General features: G+C 53.3%; 2 protein-coding genes across 2 annotated transcripts; both read right to left on the reverse strand.

Annotated features, from left to right (window-relative positions):
• Window positions 1–2081: 2081 nt before the first annotated feature.
• On the reverse strand, window positions 2082–5201 carry ERMN (ermin). The gene is made up of 3 exons (XM_027734605.2): window positions 4729–5201; window positions 4360–4446; window positions 2082–2729 (listed from the first exon to the last, which is right to left on the reverse strand). The coding sequence occupies exons 1-3, from the start codon at window positions 4973–4975 to the stop codon at window positions 2302–2304; spliced, it is 762 nt and encodes a 253-aa protein (XP_027590406.1). The 5' UTR covers window positions 4976–5201; the 3' UTR covers window positions 2082–2301.
• A 5328-nt stretch (window positions 5202–10529) lies between these two features.
• On the reverse strand, window positions 10530–17849 carry LOC113994986 (cytohesin 1 interacting protein). The gene is made up of 8 exons (XM_027734604.2): window positions 17615–17849; window positions 15813–15862; window positions 15434–15488; window positions 13260–13362; window positions 13035–13128; window positions 12795–12864; window positions 11815–11881; window positions 10530–11355 (listed from the first exon to the last, which is right to left on the reverse strand). Exons 1-8 carry the CDS (start codon window positions 17759–17761, stop codon window positions 10883–10885), a joined length of 1059 nt encoding a protein of 352 aa, XP_027590405.1. The 5' UTR covers window positions 17762–17849; the 3' UTR covers window positions 10530–10882.
• Window positions 17850–18870: the final 1021 nt, after the last annotated feature.

Consider the following 18870-nt stretch of genomic DNA (forward strand, 5'->3'; position numbering starts at 1 on the left):
CCACAGCTGCTGCAGCTTGTGGCATCTGGCATCAACACCCTCCATAAGGCTCCAGCTCTTACCTGCCGTCAGCCCACACTTGAAACAGTGGAAACACAGAGAAAGGATTTTCAGGCTGAGCTGGGACTGTGACTGCCATGCCCTAATCAGCCTGAAAGTGCCTCTGCTCCAAGGGACAAGTTTCCAGATCTCCAGGTGTCCCTTTACCTCACATGCCATACAGGCACCTCCCTGCCTGGCTGCTCCGTGCGCCCCATCCGACCCACTGACCATGGTGATGGCAAGCAGCCCACCTCTGCCTCTTCATTACCTGTGAACCCCTTGCTGTCCACCCCACACCCACCCACCCTAAGGGTCTGGCAAGGGGAGCTGCTTGTGGGAAAGGCCCTCAGGCCCCTAGAGCATCCCAGCACTTTTATTTCTCCAGTTACTCAGGAAAGCAGGAGAGGGCGTTGCAGCTCTCAGCTGAGCAAGTGCTGCTTTGCAAGGAAGGTAAAAAGTGAGTCCCAGGTCATTAAAAGTCTCAGGGAGCCTTTCCCACTGAAAGGTCTGGAAATGGTCTTAAAGAATGATAGATTCACAGAATGGTTTGGGTTGAAAGTTCATCTTGTTTCATCCCCTACCATGGGCAGGGACATCTTCCACTAGACCAAGTTGCTCCCAGCCCCGTCCAGCCTGGCCCTGGTTGGAATTACCATGACCACGTCTTTAAGAGGGATGTGTCACCCCAGAGCAGCCCAGGGCAGCTGTCAGTGGGAACAGACCCACAGTATAAGTTGGTACAAGCAAAGCTCAGAACTTCCCCAGGCCAAGGAGCAAACAAACAAGTGAATGGCACAATGAGGGCTGTGTCTGCTGGCACAATGCAGAATTGCCGTGTATTATTTTCACGTTGCCAATAAATAATTGCCTTTATGTAGAACAAGAAGAATCAAAACGATATTCAGTGCTGCTGGAGATGTAAAACTAATCCTTAAAAAGGCACTTATGGCTGCAGGAGGCCTCTGTATAACTCTGTCCTTACCTCCTCTCCCTTGCCAGCTGTTCTCAGCTTTCCCAAATGCTTTCTGGGATGACAATTGCAAAGCTAAGTCCCAACTCCAGACAAATCTGACTGTAAAACAGTAAAAAAAAAAAGATTGCAACAACTGTATGGTGGTTACACAGAGGTCTTTGAAAATGGAGAAGGGTTGTGTTCAAATGAGACAAAAATTATGGTTAAAACTTACCTGGCTTTCACAAAACAATCTTTAATTTTGCATCTAAACTTAGTCGAGAAGAGACATAAGAGAGTCTGACCTGGTGGCACTGGGAAAATAGAGGTTCCTGGTAGTGGCCAGGTTTGCCAGAGGCACACCGAGGCACACACAGGGATGTGCTGGGTGAGCTGCTGCCCTCGGGGCTGGTCCAGACCCCAGCTCTGTGCTGGAGATGGCACTGGTCACCAGTACAGCCCCTCCGCCCCAGGCTGCCCCTGGGCTGGGTGAGGGTCCTCAGCCGGGGCTGGGGGCTGCCACAGTGAGGAGGGCTGGGGGGGAAGAGGAGCCCGGTGTGTCTGACTGCACTGCAGAGTCACTGTCCCCCCAGGACAGGCTGGACGGCAGCTGGTGAGCCTGGCAGTGCCCACGGTGTGGACAGGCAGGCAACCCCACATCATGCTGACACCTCTGACCTCATGTGTGCCAGACCTACCTGGTGCTGACAGTCACACCACGGGAGGTGTGAGGGGCAGCAGGGAGGGCTCAGGGTCCTCAGTGCCTTCTCATCTTCATTCCCACACTGGCGTCTGCCCGGGATGCCAGTCCATCCCTGCAGCACGAGTTGGGCACGGACAGTGGCTGTCGGGGCGCTGTCAAGCACCAGCACGGATGCACAGCAGAATGGGGGGATTGCCAAGAGTTGTCTCTTACTGTTCCCCAGCCCTGGCCAGTGCCACCCACTGCCAGCTCATTAGGGCGAGCTGACGGCACAGGACACGTGTGCGTCGGCAGCCAGAGGAGCCCGGCCAGTTCGGGCCGTCCTGTGGTCTGAACACGGTTATATAGTTGAAGAGAAAAAAAGAGGATAACCTTAAAATCAAATGGGTTTGTATTTAGCAAACTGATTATTTATTTTCCTGCACTATGGACACCTCTGCCCCTGTCAAAGCCAAGATGTTAAATTTTCACAGTGTATTATAAATCACGTACAAAAAGGAGAAAAGCAGTGACCTCACGTTGTGTGAAGAGACATGTCTTGGGGGAACAAAATAAACCCAAACCCGGAGAGAAGGTTTGGTGCATTGGGCAATTCCCCCTCAGTTCATAAGTGCATCATGGATTCAAACTCATCGATCCGCTGTTTGGTGTTTCCTTTCCGGATCCTCCGGTAGGAGATTGTGTTGTATCTGGAATAGCTGTGTCTGGAGATGTCATTCTTTTTGCCCAGGCTGGGCTGCTCCCCGGGTTTCTCCAGCGGGGAGTTGCAGCCAGGGCTGGCAGGGGCAGACGGCTCCTTGCAGCTGTCCTGCTGCAGGCGGGACGCCTCGCTGTCCTCCTTCTTGATTTCGATCACCTGAACCTCGTCCTCCTCGGTGTCCTCCTCCTCTGCATCCTCCGCATCCTCCTCGGCCACGTCCCCTCTGGGATCAGCCCTGGCTGCCCGGCTCTCCTCTGCCTCCCCGCTGGGACTGGCTGTTGGCACCGGTGGCTCCCCCGTGCCCACCGGCAGCCCCTCTGTGCCGCCCGGCCCTGCGTGACACGGAGGGTGCGGGTGAGGAGGGGTCGGCACCCCACGGGGAACCCCTGCGGGTTCCGGGGGTGACCCCAGAGCCCCCACCCCCCAGAGGGTGAGGGGAGCCCTGCACCGCCAGGCTGGCCCCCTTTCTTAATGCCTCTCTCTGTTCTACCCCCATTCCCACCAAGGGGAGGGAAAGGGAAAGGGAAAGGGAAAGGGAAAGGGAAAGGGAAAGGGAAAGGGAAAGGGAAAGGGAAAGGGAAAGGAAAGGAGAAGGGAAAGGCAGGGGGACGGGAGCCGTTCTGCACGCAGTGCCCAGCTGTGCCCCCTGGGACGTGTCCCTCCCTCAGCGGTGGCCGCCCCGGCTGCCATGGCCATCTCCCATTTGTCCTGTTTGGCACGTCTCTGCCGGTAATGATGCTTTAGTGTCGCAACAAATGGTCTATTCAACATTTTGCCTGTGGGGTCCAGAGTATTAATTAGACTAAATTGGTTGGGTACTAAAAAGCTGCCTGCAATTTCAAGATAAAGTGCTTGTGGTTGAGGGGCGGGGCCGGGGGGAGCCTTGAGAGATCCTTTAATAGGTTTTATTGTGCGCTCCTAAAGCAGCACAGCTGGAATATGGATGTCAGCTCTAAGTGGGAAAGCCTCCACCATGATTCACCTCCTCACAGCCTAGGTGGTTGCTACAAAATATTAATTTGTCCATGACAAATATTCAGATATTTTCCCTTTTCTTAATGCAAGCAGTTTCCGTTTGCAGGGCACAGCCTGTTCCTCTTTTAGAGCCACCTTCAAAGCTCAGGGGAGAGCATCTCTAGCAGCCCCTGGCCCTGTGCCCTTGTCCCACCACTGCCAAAGCCAAAGAGACAGGCAGGAGCCCACTGGTGGGAGACACAGAAAAGAATAATGCCTGGAGCCCCCCTTGGAGAAATGTGGCTTTCCTCCTTTAGTAACACTCCATAAAATACTCATCCTCTAGTAATACTCCATAGAATACTGCTCCTTTTGGAGAAGTAGCTGCAGTTTGCATAGTGTAATTAAATATGTTAATCTATGTATATAGCCAGTACATTTTAACTCGGGACCGGGGCGGGCAGTGAACCCCCGCAGCCCCGCTCACCAGGACACGGCTGAGGCTCCAGCCCTGGCTCCCACGGATTTCTGCCATTTTCACCCAGAAATGAGCAGAGTGAAACTGAGGAGCAAGTGTTTAGCAGAGCAATTTTCTGCAGATAACCCCATGGTTCTCTGAAATGGGATTCAACGCTTGATAAATCAGGCAGGAAAAGAGTCTGGGTTTTGAGGCCTCCAGCAGCCTCCCAAGGTTCTCCTCTGGGCATGAAGCAGAAGACATAGCATCTCCCAACCTTACAAAGCTTTTGGGGATCTCCTGGTCAAAGACCCCACATTGCTTTGATACCCCATGGTCATGGAGATATGCAAAACCTCAGGAAGGAAGATACCAGCCGTGGTTTCTAAGGTGCAGCAACTCCGCATGTGAGAAATGAGTCACTGCTCTCTGGAATAGAAGGGTCTGACCCAATTAAAAAAAATTAATAACCACCTATATCCACTGACTTTTGAAGGCCACTCATTGCTACGTGTCAGGGAAACCCCACATCAGACAGTGTTTTGCATTACCTTCCTCTGATCCCTGGCCATCGGTCCCTGTGTCCTGGATGTCCGCTGCTCCCTGCTGTAGCATCCCATCCTTCTCCTCTCGCTTTTCTTTGGGAAACACAAAGTGGAAGACATGGGCTCATGGAGCAATCAGGTTTTAATGGCTGCAGATTGTCAGATTTTCAGAGCAGATTTAGAAATCGTTCGTTTCTTTAGTTACAAACTAGTCCCTCAAATGTGTCCCCGGAAATACTCCGAGTCGCTGTTACAGCTACCGTAGGTTAGGAATTTTGACTCACATGCACAGCATGTCCCGTTATTCATCAGGCTATAGAAAAACCAGAGCTTTTCTCTCCCAACTCTCAAGAGCCAAGCAGCCCCATACGGTACCTCGGCACGGCTTCTCTCCAGCAGAATCCCCCGGAGCGATGTCCTCTGCCAATGAATTTCTGTTTTCCTCCGGAGCTTCCTTTGCAGGTGGAGCATCAGAGCTGGTTCCCACGTTTGCACACGGGACCGTCCCAGCAGATTTTGGTGTCTGGTCGATCCCGCCGATGCCCTGGAGCGGGCCGTCCCCCGGGGGAACGCTCCCGTTGCACGCCGGCATGGTGGCTGCTGCGGGCACTTCTTCTGTCATGCTGAGGGCCGTGTCCTGCCCTGCCGTGCCGTGCCCACCGACGGGGGCCGAGCACTCCGGGGCCCCACTGCTGCGCCCCGGGGTGGGGAGTGCTCTCCTCACCCCTGCGCCCCGGGGTCTGCTCCCCCGCTCCGATGGTCCAGGCGCGTCTCCTGTGCCGGCTCCGCGGCCGCACCATCCGCTGTGCCCGGGGCTTGCCAGCCCAATCAGCACCTCCCTTGTCGCTGAGGCTCTGCCCGTTGCATAATTAAACGCACCATTATAATTTACATAAACAAACAATCTGAAGCAAGGAAGCTTTTGTGCTGGCCCGGAGAGCGGGGCTGTGGGCATGTCAGCCCCGCGGGAATGAACAGGAGTTTGTGCTCCGGGCACAATGGCCCTTTGTGTCCCTGCTGGTCACAGGGACGGCCATTGTTCCGACCCCTAATCCCCGGAGGGTGACCACTTCCCCAGCGCCCTGCCACCTAACCGGCTTAACATTCCCCGTGGGGTTTGTGCCGCTGAACCTCGCCCTGCTGCGGGCACACAATGGCAGTATTTTGCCCTGAGGGGGCACAGCCCGGCCGGGCGGGCACATGCCCCGCACACGGCGCGATGCCACGCTCGGCCCACGCCCACCCACGTGCCGTGGACAGGCAGCACTGCCCAGAGAAGCTGTGGCTGCCCCTGGGTCCCTGGAAGTGTCCAAGGCCAGGTTGGACGGGGCTTGGAGCAACCTGGGACAGCGGAAGGTGTCCCTGCCCATGGCAGGGGGTGGGACTGCACGGGCTTTAAGGCCCCTCCCAACCCAAACCATTCCATGGCTCTATCAGTGACCATCACTTGGACCTAAGTCTAGTAGGAGTGAGGAGAGTGTTTTGCAGAGGGAAGCAGGAGGATCACCCGAGCAGCACAAGGGCATTTCTGGCCACAGTTGAACTCGTCTCAACCCTCGTGCCCAAAGCCAGGTTTATGTAAGAGTGTAATCTCCTGCTGTGAATGACATTCTGTGTTTGTACAATGCAACATTTCTGATGTCTTTGGGCTTTAGGGCTTGGAAATCCTCTTGTCGAGTTCAGCCCTTGATTAGAAATGGACCCAAAGTCTTTCCACTGGTTTTGTTAATCTGTGAGTTTGTGTCTTTAAATCAACAACTTTTCATTATTGTTTTTAAATGAGTTTGGTGTAATTGATTTATAAAATCCACCCTTTGCTGGCAAAATTTTTCCAAGAAAAATGGATGATGATGTTTGGAAGTGAGTTGACAACATGCAGAAGTTGGTGCCCTCAGGAGGAGAGGCTGGGTACCCAGCAAGGTCTGGTGGCTGGAGAGGAGAAGGTTCCTTTTGGTCATTATTGAATCACTGAATCATTCGGGTTGGAAAAGCCCTCTGAGATCATCGAGTCCAACCATCTCCCAGCACTGCCCAGGCCACCACTAACCCAGGTCCCCATTTGCCACATCCACAGGGCTTTTAAATCCCTCCAGGGACAGGGACTCCACCACTGCCCTGGGCAGCTGTGCCAGGGCTGGACAACTTTTTCTATTAAGGAATTTTCCCTGATATCCAACCTGAACCTCCCCTGGTGCAACCTGAGACTGCGTCCCCTTATCCTGTGACTTGTTCCCCGGGACCAGAGCCCGACCTCCACCTGGCTCCACTCTTCTGTCAGGGAGTTATAAATATCTTTTATATATATATATAATATATAGGCTTTTTTTTTTTTTTTTTTTTTTTACCAAGCTACTTCCATATCCCTGACTTCTTGATTGCAGAAAGATACTGACAGAATTTTGGGTATTTCCTGGTGCCATCTGTTGGTTACACACCAGCCCTGAGGAGTCACCTTTCCCAGACGAGTGCCCCATGCTCGAGGCACCATTTGCATCAGTCACATAAACCATCTTCCCTGTGACCTGCGCCACAAGAAGTTTCTGTTCCAGCTGTCCTTTGCTAAAATCTCAGACACAACACCTGAGCATCCAGAGGCATCAGGGCACAGCGGGGATCTGATTGTCAGTGAGGAAAACAGTGAGAGTCCATTCCAGAAAGAGGAAGGGGCTGCCATGGCACAGTGTTGGCAGAGTGCCCATGGCAGAGGGGGTTCATCAAGAGATCTTAAAGATCCCTTCCAACCCAAGCCATTCTAGGATTCTGTGTTTGTTGGCAGGGTGTTGGGAGAGCTCTGTAGGCTCCTCTGTCATCAAGTCTCTGCTCCCCAGTTCCTGCTCCAGCCTCAGGTTTCCAGGAGCAGCTCATGCACACACTGGGCAGCCCAGGGGAGCACACGGACCTGCACAGGCTCTGGAGCAGCTCTAGAGCAGAAGCCACATACCCAGGGTCACCATGGGAGATGCCACCTGACAGCCAGGGCAGGATGACAGGCACGGTGGTATTGGAGCCAAACATTCCCACTCCTGCACATAGCCAGGAGGGATTAAGGGATTACATTTGGCTTAAACACCCAGAGGAACACTCCCGTGGATCATGTCAACAAGCTACATCCAAGCATTTGGACTGCATGATCTTAGAGATCCTTTCCAACCTAAATGATACTGTAACTGTTCTTTTCATTCTATCATACCTTCTATATATGAAAAAACGTATCTTGGACTTCCTCTTCAACAGAAAATTTCAGGATTTTAACTTTTCCCCCAGGAAACAGCAGCTGCAGGTTCTTCCCACCACAGGCAGCTGTTTGTAAACAGCTGGGCAAAGCCACCTCTCAAGAGCAGGGAAACATTCCTTTTACACAAACTCAGGGGGGTGGATTTCTGCCTCTTCAAGCCTTTCAAGAAGAAAAAGCTTTTATTCTTGCCTATCTGGTGTGGCACAGCAGAGCAGTGAGAGCCAGTCTGAGCCAGGAGCACAGCAACACATTCCTGGATCTGTCTGTGGATAAGGTGTGACTCCCCTTTGCCTTGCAGCACTGGGGCAAACTCAGCTGCCTGCGATGACCTCGTGTGTGACCTGCTCAGAGCCGAGAGAGCTGGGCACAACCAGCTGCTGCCACACGGGAGCACGGCCCAGCAGCCAACGGGGAAAGCAAGAGCCGGGGGTGGCTGCAGCAACCAGAGGAGCAGAATGGCACGTGGGAGGTGAGATCTGCTGTCCCTGATCACAGAGCAGGATGGCACACAGGGGGTAGGGACCCAGTGGGAGGGTCTAGGCACTAGGCAAGACTCAGATGAGCAGGTAAGCACCCTTACAAGGTCAGTCTCTGTAGCATTCAGCAATTAATTCAAATTTAAAAAGCAATAGCACTGTTCAGAGCAGATGCAGTTCTCACTGAAGTAAACTCACATAATCCACTTTGCCAACAGGGGATAAGAGAAGAAAAGGCAGTCCCTTCGCTGTTGGGAATAAGAAGAGAAAAGGTTTCTCTTGGCTGTTGAGTCTCCAACGCTCCCATGATCAGTGAGAACCCCTCCACTGCTGGAGGTCCAGAGCACCTGGAGCCCCAACCCCAAACCCTGGTATCACCACGTCACACTGCCTGTACACCCCCCTCCTCCTGCCCCGCTCCCAGCAGGCAGAGCAGGATCCTCCTGGAGTCCTCTCTGCAAGGAGAAATGCTTTTTACAGAGCTGTAGCAGTTGCTTTGCTCTCTGAGCAGTCAGGTTGGTCTGTGAGCTCCTTCCTCCCCCGCAGGCTGGGGCCCTGCAGAGCTCAGTGCCCACACAGGCACTTGTCACCCACATCCTGTTTGTGACTGTGGCCATGTCACACTGTCATCTTGCAGCACCCAAAGTGTGCTCTCACCACTGCTGGGAGGGCATCACTTGTTTGGTCTTTCTTGAGAGAGACTTTCCACACTCACAGCAAGCCCAAGTCTCCCAAGGTGTGGCAAATTAACCTTCCAAATCAAAGGAATCACAACTTCAGACTGTAAAACTTCAGTAATTTAAGGTCCCTTTCTCAGTGCTGCAGCTGTTCATTCTCTTTGGGCAATGTACCTACCCTCACCAGATGTTCTGGTTTTTCTGTCCCAGTTGCTTTCAGACACCCCTACATCTGCCTTTAAGTCAACATTTTGGGCAAATAGAACCAATCTCTCCTTTTTTTTTCTCCTTTTAGCTGGTGCCACTGGCAACAAAAAGTAAAATTTTCTTGAGACAGCAAATCACAGGTGAAAAACTTGATGCCTAGTGATGAGCTCCAGAGTCCACCTGAAATACCCCAGCCTGGGCTGGGAACGGGCATCAGCTCCATGTGGGTGTTGGAGCAGAGCCCCACTCTGGGCCCAGGGGCTGGGGTGGATTCACAGCAGGGGAGCTTCCAGACTGAACTGCAGACCCTCAGTCTAACAACACGGACAGGACATCTTCCCACATGTACAAACTGCATGAGCTGCCCTCCTGATTGTCCTCTGGCTCCCCTGAGTGCCCTCCAGGTCTCCTGGCTGCTCTCCAGGTCCTCTGACTGACCTCCAGATCCCCTGAGTGCCCTCCAGGTCCTCTGACTGACCTCCAAGTCTCCTGAGTGCCCTCCAGGTCCTCTGACTGACCTCCAAGTCTCCTGAGTGCCCTCCAGGTCCTCTGACTGACCTCCAGGTCCCCCGAGTGCCCTCCAGCTCTCCCAGAGACCTGCTGTATTTCCAGCTACTTACTCATTTCCAGAGGCCAGTACTTGGCTCTGCTGGCTTAGCAGCGTTCATGCCTTAGAGGAGTGTTGGGAACAGGCTGTGTCTGTTTGGAGCTCATCTCAGAGGGAAGCTATTGGATTTATCCTGCAGTTCCTGACAAGCCCAGGAAACCCTGGCACAGCGGTACCCAGGGTACAGCCACCCAGGCTGCCCGGGCAACAGGCGAGTGAGTCACACAAGGTCTTTGAATCATATCAAAATGCTTCCAGTTGTATTTGAAAAACATCATTAGGCTGCTCGGGCTGAACAAACAGCCTGTTTCTGTACACTGAGAGGGAGGGAAAATTTCCCTTTTCCCCCACATCTGTGCCCATAGTTATTGAATCACTTCCCACACACTCTCACACCATCCTTGCTGCCTGAGGCCTCTGATCCTGGAGAAATGTGGGCAGGTAATGATCCTCCTGCTGTGAGCAGTGGGAACACAGGCCCAAGGGGCAGCTCCTGCAGCCCCTGGAGTGCTGAGGGAGCAGATTGCGAGCACAGCATTCCAGGAAGGTCGCTGAGACCCACTGACCTGCCAGTGCAGCCAGCACAGAGCAATCCTGCTCATCCCTGCAGGACAAGGCTGTGTCTTTACTTCTCTTGCCTTAAAGAGTTCCATATCTGCTGGACACACGGAGCTGCTCGGGGCAGCAGCACACAGACACCACTGTCTTCCCCTGCACTAGCTCTGCAGAAGAACCTGGGGGCATGTACATGCTCAGGAGGGTCCTTTCTACCTCAAATCCCCTGGAATAAGATAGCTTGGCATGACATGGAATATCAACACCTGGCAGAGATTGCAGCTGGTCAGATGAAACCGATACACCAGGTTATTGCAGGGTTTGTACAAAGGCTGCCAGGAGATGCCAGAACATCACTGCCTGGGCTCTCTTTGCCTGCTCAGGGCTCCCTCCTCTTCCCAACGTGACTCTGTCACTGGTTTTAGTAGAAGCACTTGCTTTATTAAAGACCTTTGGAAGCCACTGACTCCAGTAACAGGAAATAAATAGCTATCAATTTCGCATTCAATTAAAAACTCTTATTAACACTAAAGTTCGCTGAGGAAGTTCTGCAAAGGTTCTTCACATTTCTCACGTTAATGAAGAGGTCCACAGCGTGCCCTGATTAAAAATGAAAATAATTAAACGCCCAGAGCCGTGTAAATCTCATCAGTGCTGTTGTCCGCAGGAGTGCCCTGCCGTGCCACCGCCCTTCACCCACGGAGTGCCCGGGGCGAGGGGCTGCCTCGGTCCCACGGGCAGAGCCCGGACATCGAGGGTGACACGTGTGACGTCAGACACGACTTTCTTCCTCTTCCACCGCCCGGTGAAACCCTGGAATGAATTTCAGAAGATGCTTCCGGACACTGGCTCTCCTGCTTTTCCGCGGGAGGGTCCCAAAACTACTGGAGTAGCTGCTGCTCTCCCAGAGCGGGGACATGGAGCCGCTGCTGGCCAGGCTGATGCTGCGGTTCCTGCGCAGGGAGCACCTCCCGGCGGCACCGTCCCCGTCCCGGGGGAACACACAGTCATCGTCCACGCTGGACTGGCGGCTCAGGCTCTCTGCAGCCGAGTCCTCGAAGGCGCTGCCCTGGAAGAAGCTGTCCTCGCTGCCCACCGTCATCGAGCTCAGCCGGCTGCGGGAGCTGCTCTCGCTGGAGAAGCGGGGCTTGCTCGGGAAGAGGGGTCCTGGCGAGCTGCAGCCGCCACACGAGCTGGGCTCTTCCAGGTCCAGCGCGCCCAGCAGAGCGTTGTCGTTCGCCTTCCCTGGAAGCAGGAGCCAGAGAGGAGCGTCAGTCACCGGCACCCGCCACGGCCGGGGGCAGGACGCCGGTGCCACGGCAGCACGGGGAAGGGTCATACCCAGCCCTTGGCACACGGAGCAGCCCCTTTCCACATGGGAAACTTTCTGGCTGCGAGGTGCTTCCCACAGAGTGGGGATTGCAGAATCAAACCAGCTCCCTGGGCAGCCCATAAAAAACCCAACCAAACCTCCGCCCTGATAAACCCAAATTAAGAATGGAAAAAAGCTTCGCCACCCACATAAACTCATTTCCTAGGACTGACACAAAGACACCTTGGTCTGCATCAGTCAAAGCAGCATCAAAGCTCGTTACTGTCGGGACAAAAGCGCTCCCAGGGCCAGCCCCACGCCTTCATTAGGAGGGGGGAAGGAAGCAAGAGGCGGATTGCAGAAGTGCCGTTTCCGCGGCAGCCGGGACGTACCGTGCAGCAAGTGCCGCTCCCGGGCCAGCAGCGCCCGCAGCTCCCCCCACCGCTGGTGCAGCGCTTGCTGGGGAGGAGAAGGAAGAGGCTCCGTCACTTCGCAGAAGCACAAAGCACTTGTCAAGAAAACAGTCTCTAAACAGTGCAGGTCACGTCCAGGAAACGCTTGTGTGTCTAGCTTTTACTGTGACGGTTTTACCGGACTTCAGCACATTTCTTCCATAAAATATGAGTCTGCTTGTGCTCAGAGTGCTCTGGCTGAGGTACTGGCCATGTCTAACTTAGAAAGAAGCAGCCTGAAACCTGGAGAGCATGCAGCCCGTCTTCAGACAGTGCCAGCACTCCTCCACAGCTCCAGAGACCCCGCTGGGAATGGGCACCCCGTTCCTCTTCCCTGAGTTCCACAGCCCTCCCCAGCTCCAGACCCCCACTGGGAAGGGACACCCCACTCCTCCTCCCTGGGTCCTGCAGGGTAGCGAGGGGGGGCACAGCCAACCATTCCTGCCCTGTGTGGGAGCACACCCGGAGCATCCTTACAGCCTCCCAGGACCACGAGCCACCCAACACCCCGCAATGGTTCCCTTCTCTCTGTGGCAGGTCAGCTCTTGGTGTACGATAAATCACGGCAGAGTTGATTAAAAACACCAACCAAACAGGTGAGGCTGTGCCTGGGGACAGTCACAGGAGGCCCCTCCCCACAGATCTGATGAACCCCGTGCAGCTGGACATTCCTGCAGCCAAACTGACCAGCATAAGTTATCCTGGGCAGTCCTGGGATTGCAGCCACATTTCTTCTCTATGCCCGACTTTGGAAAAATAATATCACAGGGACTAGGGCTAGGGGTGCTGGGGGTGATGGCTGCAGGGGACCCATTGGGTGTAAGCCCCTGCCAGGATCCTCAGTCCCATGGACACACACCTGACCCCATCGACCATGACATGTCTGCATCAACAGCAGAATAACTAATTAATTACATTACCTTGAGTACCTGCAGCTTGGCCTCCAGCTCCATTTTCCGCAGGAACAAGGCCCCATTGACCGTCTCTAGCCTGTGGAGAACAGGTGATGGTGGCCCCAACGAGCAGAGGCTCTGCCCAGCCCAGCCCTCAGGGATTTCGGCCTCTGAGACAGCGCAGGGCTGGGGGTACCACGAGGAGCTCTGCTGGCTTCAGCAGGAGAGGATATGAAGCCAAATCCCATCTGAAGGAGGGACACCCACCTCAAGTAGTTCCCTGAAGACTTTATCAAGTCCACTATCTGCTTGTGACCAAAGCCCTCGGTGTTGACGCCGTTGATGCTGACGAGGATGTCGCCTGTTGGAGACACACGGAGGCCAAAATGAGCATCCGCAGCCCATGCACGTCTTCCAGCTGCTCCACAATAACAGTGACAGGGAGAAAGGAGGGTAAGGCCTCCGGTGGCAGCAAAACTCATGAATAGTTACCAGTCTGTAGGCCAGAGAGATGGGCAGGACTTTCCTCTTGAATTTTGCAGATGCAAGTGCACACCTCCAAGGAGAAATCATTTTGGTTTGGAAACCTAACGGTCTGTTAGTGCCAAAGGGACAGAGTTACCAATACTGGAGCCATTAAAACCATTTAAAACTCAATAGTCTTTTACATTTTTTCAGTGAGAGGGCTGTGATAAGCCTCAAAATGTTATAACCCAACAATTAGAAATGTATTTGTACGGCAGAGAACAGCAGACATCTGACAGGTTCCTGTACGCTGTGTTTGCAAAAAAATAGACTAATTTTAAAGCAAGTATGTTATTCAGTATTAAAAACTCAGTAACTTTAACAAAAAATATCTGTCAGCATGGGTGGGGATGGCTTTCTGGAAGGATGTCTCGTTCCCAGGCATGGGAAGGTGGCAGGATGGGACAGAGGCTTTGCAAGAGTTTGACTCCTCCTCCCTGGGAATGCTGTGTGGAGTCAGCTTCTGCTGCCAGAGAGCTCGGTTTGCAATGGGAACCAAAAAGAAAGAAGAGTTGAACCTACTCTTGCTATTTTGGCTTCTGAAACTCATCATCCATACACATCCCTGCACCCCTCAAAAGTGCTTTTTGTTCTTGACTTACGTATTTAAATATACATCAAGTAGCTCTAAGCATAAATCCCTCGTGTGGTTTTGGGTGCTGACATGAATTTAGAGAAATGCAAAAGCTGTCACCACAGCCCCCCCCCGATCTTGCAAGGGAGGAAAACGTCCTCTGGTGTCACGCAAATACCTCGGCACATCTGCCTCCTGCACCGAGCACTGAGGCTGAGCTCCCTGAAAACCCGCGGCTGCTCCACCAAACCCAGGCTGAACAACTCACACTGCATTCCCAATTTTCTCAGCCAGTGTGAAACAAAGGGATGGAGACCGGGTGAGTTCAGAGCTCATCTGGCCAAATCCCCCCAACACAGGATACCAGCCCCTGGACCAGCAGTAAGACTTCTGGTTAAACTATGGGCAGCGAGTGAAGCCTGAGCTCCCTGCAGATGTAGACCTAAAGTTTCACATCATCTTATTCTGTTTTGCCTAAATTTAACTCATAGTAATGAAAGTACAGCTTCTAAGTAATGGTTATCCTCAGTGTCAGAGGCTGCCTTTCCATGGCCCAGACTTTCTATGAAGTGCTCACGCTAAATGTGCGTTCGGGAAGAAAATGTGCCAGGAACAATTATTTTTAATCAGAATGTCACACACAATGAAAATCTGCCCTGACAGTTTACACAAAAGCCCAATAATCGACTCAATTATCCTCCCTTCTGAAAGCTCTGCTCTGTTCACGAGCCGAGCGCTGCCCTGCTCATTAGTCACAGACCCAAACTGGGCAAAGTGAAGCTTTTCCTAATGCACTGATTTCACTGAAAATACCGCTTCTCCCTGGGAGAGTGCTTTGGAGGTGCCCTGCTGTTGGCAGGCAGATCCCACTGCTCCCAAACTACATCCCTTTATTCCTGGGATAATTTTTAGCTACAGTTGGCCTGGTGATCTAGGAAGTTACCTTTCTCACAAAAACCTATGGAAAAAGTCTCCCACTAGCTGTACTCCTGATAAAATTCTGTTTTTCATATCTGATGATTTACTCACTTCTACATTGAACAGAATATCTTCCTATATGATTTAGCCCCCTCCAAAAGTTATGCTTAGTAGTCATTTATTGAAAAATACACCAGTATTTTGCATCTTCAAAAGTACCTACCTCTCTATGTATGTTAAGGGAGGTAGCAAAAAGCCAGTATAAGGTATTTTTTGAAGAGAGCTTTTTTATTTCTCTCCTTTTATATGACAACATTTTCATATACAATTCTCAAAAAAATGTTCACTTATGGAGGCAAGAAGGCACTGCCATCACCTCTTATGTGGATTTGGATGGGATTTCTCCTACATTCAACACTCTGATTTGTGAGAATGCCAGAAATTCTCATCTGTGACCTTTGCTACGAAAAAATCCTTGGAAAAACATCCTAGTTCTATATCAGTGCTGTAAGCTCTTCCAGTTTCACAGAATCTGACAGTCACTTTCCTCTGCTCTGGGCTGCCTTAACCTGATTTTAAGGATGTGACACTTAAGACTCTGCACCACATTTTTTTTTTTTAATGAATCATCTTATCATTTAAGTCTTACCTGGATTTCAAACCCAAACGTCTCTTTATCTTCTTTCAATATTGCAACGAGGTGTCTGTAGGAAGAACACACACAGCTCCGTGTGAACATGGGGTGACACGCTCTGTGCACCTGCATGTCCAACCAAAACCATCGTGTTCCCACCATCACCTCTCCCTGGGCCTGTGGGGTGTCCCCACGCCGTCCCTCTGATGGAGCAGTGGTGGTGCTGCCTCTTTCCTTACTCAAACTAACTCAAACTAAAGGTCACCTGCATTACCCAGGTACTGGCTACTGGTCTCTGCCTTGCACCCTGATCCCACTTGAGCTGGGAAGATTCCCAGGACACATTTCATGCAGAGTAAACAATAACAGTGACTCTAGAATCATAGAATCGTACCTTTGCGGCTTGGAGGAGTCACCCGAGGAGCTGGATCTGGCTAAGGCAAGCTGTGACCAGAAGTGGGAGAGGACAGGGATCAGTAGGTCTGTGGCTCTTGGAGGCACACGGCTAAAATCAGTAGTTTAGAGAAAAGCTAAAAGCAGCTGGTGGCATCCCACAGCACCTTGCACCAACACAGCCTCTGCCTCAAATGGGAACTTGAACTTTCTGACCAGGAGGAAAAGCACCCAGAGGTCAAAGTCACCTGTCAGATGCTGGCACTGAGCTCAGTGCTCAAATCACATCTCTGTTGTACCGAGAGCTCACCTCATTTTTGTACCTTTCCTCTAAAAGTCTGTGGGCATTTATGAACCGAGCACCTGCCAGGAGAGGCATAAAGCACCCAGGTGATTGCAGACAGCGAGCTCTGAGGTGTCTCGTGGCAGCTGCACAGCATTTCCCAGCCAGACACGGACATCCAGGATCCCTGCTTCAGGCAGTGCCTGGAGAGGTCTCTGGGAAAAGCCAGGATCATTGATTCTTCCCATAAAATTGAACCAGGAATGAGGAATGACAATATCAGTGAAAAGTCTGTAGCTGAAACAGCCAATGCCTCAGGCTCAGCAGGATCAACTGGTGCCACAGTGTGATCTCCTACAGAAACAGCGACTTCATGGGCGTGCAGTTACTTGTCGAGGGACAAGGAGAGGAGGGAGAGGCCACACGTGTAAGAACCCACTGCAGAGAAGGTGGGAGGGCTGGAAGAGGCACACAGGGTGATGGACCCCGCACAGGGGACGGGCCCTGCAGTGTGCCCTTGGTTCTGAAGGGTGTTGTAACTCAGCTTTGCCAGCCACAGCCACAACAGAACCGTCACCACCACCCTGCCCTGCCAGCGGCCACCACCACACTGAGGGGGACAAGTCACAGCGAGGGTGGGTCCATCACACCAAGGGCTGCTCTGCCACACCGAGGGCAGCTCCACCACAGCCATGGGAGCTGATGCCACCCAGCACCAGCATTCCCAGGACCAGCCTGGCTCTGGCTTTTCCTTATCTCCCTACATGTACCAAGAAAAGGATGAAGTGTGTTTCTGTGGCTGAACAAAGTGAAACCTTAAGTGCACAGATATTACACACTACTTTTCTGATCCTAATTTCAGACTATAATGTGTGTCAAACGCTTTCTATTCAGGCTTCTTCATGTCAGACAAAAAGTCCAGAGCTGGAACTGCTCAGTTGATGGTTCTCAGCCTCAGCAGGACAGTCCTGTGGGAATCCCACAACAAGCTGCAGCAATGTGGTGCTCTGTGCTGTACTGGGGGGAAAGCCCAGCAAAAGAGACAGCCCAAACAGCCCCAATAGTTGTACAGAAACACCCCCAAATCCAGATGGAAACAGCGCTCTCTGTGGTGGGCGCTCTCTGTCAGCACTGCAGAGCAGAGGGCAGTGGTCAGGCTGCTAGACTGAGGGAAATGCACATTTAAGGGAGTACCCAGGCAGCACGAGCCCCTCTGGCTCTCAGAGGGGCTGGAAATGGAGAAGGAGCTGATCCGGGGCTGGATCTCGGCTGCTGCCGCCCTTCACAGCCCGAGCCCACAGGCAGGGCAGGACACCCCATCACTCGCTGCTCGCGGAGCTTCCCACACTGCCAGCGCTGCCAAGATCCCATCGCCAGCCCCCAAACGGGCCCAGCCAACGGCACCCGGCAGTCATCCTTCCAGCACCCCGAAACCGGGGGCCACAGAGAGCCTGCCCGGTCGCTGCTGGGTCACGCCCGGGTGGCAGGAGGAGCCCCGGCCCCCCGCAGCCAGCCCGTACCTGCTTGCGCCCGCGGGGCAGCGTCCCCACCGTGCTGGCCAAGTGCTGCATCCTCCGGCCGGCCGTGGGCAGCGCCTGCTGCCCGTCGGGGCTGCAGCCCGCGGCGTTGGCGGTGTGGTTCTGCTGCAGGAGCCGCCTGAGGGCCATGGCGAGGGGCTCAGAGCGGCCCTGCCAAGCCCTGCGCCATGGCCACGGAACTGCGCCCGCTGCCACCCACAAGGGTGAGAGCGGAAAGGCCTCCACGTGACCTGTGGTTTAGGTGCACGTTACACAAATCCCTCCTAGCAGAGCCCCAGGCTCTCGGTGTGCCTTGTGCTCACAGGGGAGTTAAGAATTAGGCTTGGCAGTTACAGAAATCTGCTTAATTTTTCCATTCCTGCACACAGCGATTCTCACCAACAGCTGCTGCTCTGCCAGGATTTGTCCTCATGGCCCTGCCTGCCTCAGGCACTCATCTGAACTCAACCTGCACATTCTCTGACTTGCTCGGCATTCCTGGCATCCCTAGAATCACCTTTTGGCAAAGATGGGGAAAATAACACTGCTTTTGGCTAATGGTGTCAGTGCAGGACTTCCAGTTCCGGAGAGGGAAATGAGAGCTGAAGGTCGAGGGCAGGAGCTGAAAACGTGGCAGAGAGAGGGCAGAGCAATGCCCTCAGCACAGCACTTGGCTCACAGCGGGGAGCAAGGACTTATCTGGCACGGCAGGTCTGGGGACACACAGCAAAGTCAACTGAGGGGCTTCAGGAAGGGACAGAAGGGGCTGCCACAGCAGGGCCCAGGCAGGCACAGTGCCAGGGACAGCCTGGCCAGATGTCATCCCTGTCCTGGATGACCAGGCCCGAGGAAGATGCAGGGGTGACAGGGGGGTGAAGAGGAGGGCAGGCACGCTGTGCCCAGACAGGGCCACACACTGAGTCCACCAGTGCAGGGGGGGTGGTCACACCCCCAGGCGCCCTGCAGACCCTCCCTAGGTGTTGGCATGACATGCCAGCAGCCAGGGAGCCACCAGGGCCACTAAGCCATTGGTCCATCCCAGAGCAGAGTGATCCCAACCGGAGTCTCGCTCTGATCTGCACCAGTCAGAGCGTGGACCGACTGCCCAGCAGTCATCCTAAAATCAAGTTTTGCAGGGGGTTCCTGTCTTGCAAAGGATTTTGTCCCAGCAGCAAATATGTTGAGGAGGATTTATGAGTCTGAGAACTTCTGGCAGGGTTGTTTTTTCTCTGCAGTTATTGTTTGTTGTCAATTCATTG

This window comes from Pipra filicauda, unplaced genomic scaffold, assembly GCF_003945595.2.
Source record: "Pipra filicauda isolate LSUMZ 115617 unplaced genomic scaffold, ASM394559v2 scaffold196_size3971931_pilon, whole genome shotgun sequence".
In the NCBI taxonomy this organism is placed as follows: Eukaryota; Metazoa; Chordata; class Aves; order Passeriformes; family Pipridae; genus Pipra; species Pipra filicauda.

Coding starts and splice junctions, on each gene's coding strand:
- ERMN (XM_027734605.2), bottom strand. CDS start 4,975: ATGACAGAAGAAGTGCCCGCAGCAGCCACCATGCCGGCGTGCAACGGG. Junction 4,447..4,728: donor TGGAGAGAAGCCGTGCCGAG/GTACCGTATGGG, acceptor TGTTTCCCAAAG/AAAAGCGAGAGGAGAAGGAT. Junction 2,730..4,359: donor TGGCCAGGGATCAGAGGAAG/GTAATGCAAAAC, acceptor CGTGTCACGCAG/GGCCGGGCGGCACAGAGGGG.
- LOC113994986 (XM_027734604.2), bottom strand. CDS start 17,761: ATGGCCCTCAGGCGGCTCCTGCAGCAGAACCACACCGCCAACGCCGCG. Junction 15,489..15,812: donor GACTCCTCCAAGCCGCAAAG/GTACGATTCTAT, acceptor TTCTTCCTACAG/ACACCTCGTTGCAATATTGA. Junction 12,865..13,034: donor TCTTCAGGGAACTACTTGAG/GTGGGTGTCCCT, acceptor TGTTCTCCACAG/GCTAGAGACGGTCAATGGGG.